Source organism: Microtus ochrogaster, linkage group LG3 (assembly GCF_000317375.1).
Source record: "Microtus ochrogaster isolate Prairie Vole_2 linkage group LG3, MicOch1.0, whole genome shotgun sequence".
NCBI classification, from domain to species: Eukaryota; Metazoa; Chordata; class Mammalia; order Rodentia; family Cricetidae; genus Microtus; species Microtus ochrogaster.
The window spans coordinates 36,207,459-36,210,179 of NC_022029.1; the positions used below are offsets into that span (position 1 = coordinate 36,207,459).

Below are 2,721 nucleotides of genomic sequence, written 5' to 3' on the forward strand. Positions count from 1 at the left end.
ACAAATTTAGGGTAGGAGGGAGGATAGAAAACTATACCTCAAGGAAGGGAGTGGTAGACATATAGTTTGAAAAGAAAATTGTCTTTCAATTGGGGATGACTAGAATTTTAGTTTTTCAAAAATGAGCGATAGAAAAGCTTTTGTATTAAAGGGTTGGAAATTGGGTTCTAGATTATTAGCCAGGGCTACATAGTGAGACCCTATCTCAAACAGAAGTATGTATGGGAATATAATTAGAGAATTGCCAAGATAGATAATTTAAGAATGGTAAATGATTGGGAATAAGGAAAAGTACAAAGATTATGAGGCGGTTTCTTTGCCTTCAGACTGAGAACAATCTCCTTTCACCCAAATACTATATTATAGCTAACATCTTCCAGCTTTTCTCTATAAGTTCTTTTTAAATTTTTTCCTTGACAACAAATAATAATCTTTATGGAGTACAAATTCATAATTTGTATGTAATACATGGATCAAATCGGAGCAGTAATATTTTCATGTCCTGCAGCTTTTGGAAATGATGTCAGTGTAGATTGTGAATTCTTTTGAGGGATTTTAAAAAATTGGTCTGCAATCCATTTTTTATGGGAAAGACCAATTTGAAAACTAGCCATTTTTTGCACTGTATTCATCATGGTCATTATTCATGATGGGCAATTCTTAGAGAAAAACTGGCAAAGGTAAAAGGCCTATTCAAAAGTTACTGCCAAAATACAGGAAGAGAGAGCCTCTAGAAAAACAAAACTGAATTCAGAAGGTAAATTTTGTTATGAAAGATTTAATTGGATTAGCATAAATATAATCTTTTGAGTGCAGAAGGTGAATTTTATAACAGACTAGAAAGTGCAGTTAGAAGCCAGATGATGGACAGTTGGAGAAATATGAAAACAGACTGTTAGATTTGCCTAATCAAATTATTTTTGTCTTAGGAAAATGGTAAAGGTTATGTAAAAGAACATCATCGTTGTTAGGATGTTGAGCTATTTAGTGATGAAGTATCATGAGGCCTACAACCCTGTTTCTTGTAGTTTAAAGAGAAAAGTGTCTAACTCTCTGGATGTAAAATGCAAGGGTAAAAGCCCCCCAAAGGGTGGGGGACACAAACAATACTGAGTGTTTTATGAAATAAAAAGCTGTAAAATAATTATTATATAATATGTAAGACAAGCAGAAAAGTATAAAAAAAACACTCATGAGCCCACCACCTACTTCAGTACATCAGACATTGCCTATCACATTTCCCTTCCTGGCTGGAACACTTTTTAAAGGAATTTATTTTGGCCAGGCGGTGGTGGCCACACACATTTAATCCCTGCATTCTACAAGAGCTAGTTCTAGGACAGGCTCCAAAGCCACAGAGAAACCCTGTCTCCGGAAAAGAAAAAAGAAGAAGAAAGAAAGGAATTTTGTGTATACAACAGTTCCCTATGTCCACTGTGTGGGTTCTGGGGATTGGACTTGGTGTCAGGGTTGGTGGCAAGTGCCTGTGGCTTTACCCACTGAGCTGACTTTTGTTCTCAAGATCACTCTTCTTTATTTCTAAAGAGTTTGTGGCCAGCCTGGTCTACATAAAGAAATCCTGTTTTAATAGCCCAAAGCCAGAGAGAGGGGTTTGGAAACTTATTAGAAATAAAAATTTCAAAGCAAACATTCAATTTATCTTATTTCTCGGGTCTTTTGCTAACTTGTGAATTGTAATTTAGTTTGTCATGTATGTTTGATGTATGTGTGTGTATGTACCCTTTATAATGTAGAGTTGAATTTACTGAAAGATGCAGTTTAGACTTTGAAGTTAACTTGACATTCTTTTCTCTTCTCTAGGAGGGAGGTGGAAGTCATCATAAAGTGTCTGTTTCCCCTGTTGTTCATGTTCGAGGACTCTGTGAATCTGTGGTGGAAGCAGACCTTGTGGAGGCGCTGGAAAAATTTGGGACAATATGGTAAGGACAGCAGGGACTTAAATAAATATTGAAAATAACATGGTAGGACAATCACCTGCTTGATTGCTTGAGTTGTATGTAGCATTGCTGTATGTATGTATGTAAGCTTTTCTACGGGGAAAAAACTTCTCCCCCATATTTTGAGGTGCGGCAGGCTGGCCTGGAACTTGTGTTTTTCCTGTTTCAGACTGTTGAGTGCTAGGATTATAGATGTCTGCCATCTTTGGAATCTTTTTGTTGTTGTTGTTGTTTGTTTGTTTTTGTTTTTTCGAGACAGGGTTTCTCTCTGTAGCTTTGGAGCCTGTCCTGGAATTTACTCTATAGACCAGACTGGCCTCAAACTCAGAAATCTGTCTGCCTCTGCCTCTGCCTCTGCCTCCCTGTGTGCTGGGATTAAAGGCGTGTGCCACTACGCCAGTCCTTGTTCTTTATTTGAGGAGGAGGGGTTCGAGACAGTGTTTCTCTGTGTAGTCCTAGCTGTCTTGGAACTTGATTACATAGACAAGGCTGGCCTCAAACTTACAAAACTCCACCTGCTTCAGCCTCCCTTGTTGTGTTGGGATCAAAAGTGTGTGCCACTACCATCTGGTTGTTTTAATTTTTTAAATTTACTTGATTATAGTATATGGAGGTCAGAGGATAGCTTGAGGGAGTCAGCTCTCCACCATGTGTGTCCAGGGTCTAAAGTTAGTTGCTCAAATTAGTTTGTTTTGTGTTCTGTTCAGGTCTTTGTTTGCACTATACAAGCTAGGCAGACAACACTTTGCTACTAAGCCTTAAG

At 38.0% G+C, this 2,721-nt stretch overlaps 1 protein-coding gene across 1 annotated transcript in view; it reads left to right on the forward strand.

The window, feature by feature from the left end:
* Nucleotides 1-2,721, forward strand: part of Hnrnpll (heterogeneous nuclear ribonucleoprotein L like) — a 33,678-nt gene that overhangs the window by 6,012 nt on the left and 24,945 nt on the right. Inside the window, exon 2 of the mRNA XM_013351358.2 lies at nt 1,822-1,940. Coding sequence (XP_013206812.1) covers nt 1,822-1,940 — 119 coding nt within the window. The remainder of the gene's footprint in view (nt 1-1,821; nt 1,941-2,721) is intronic.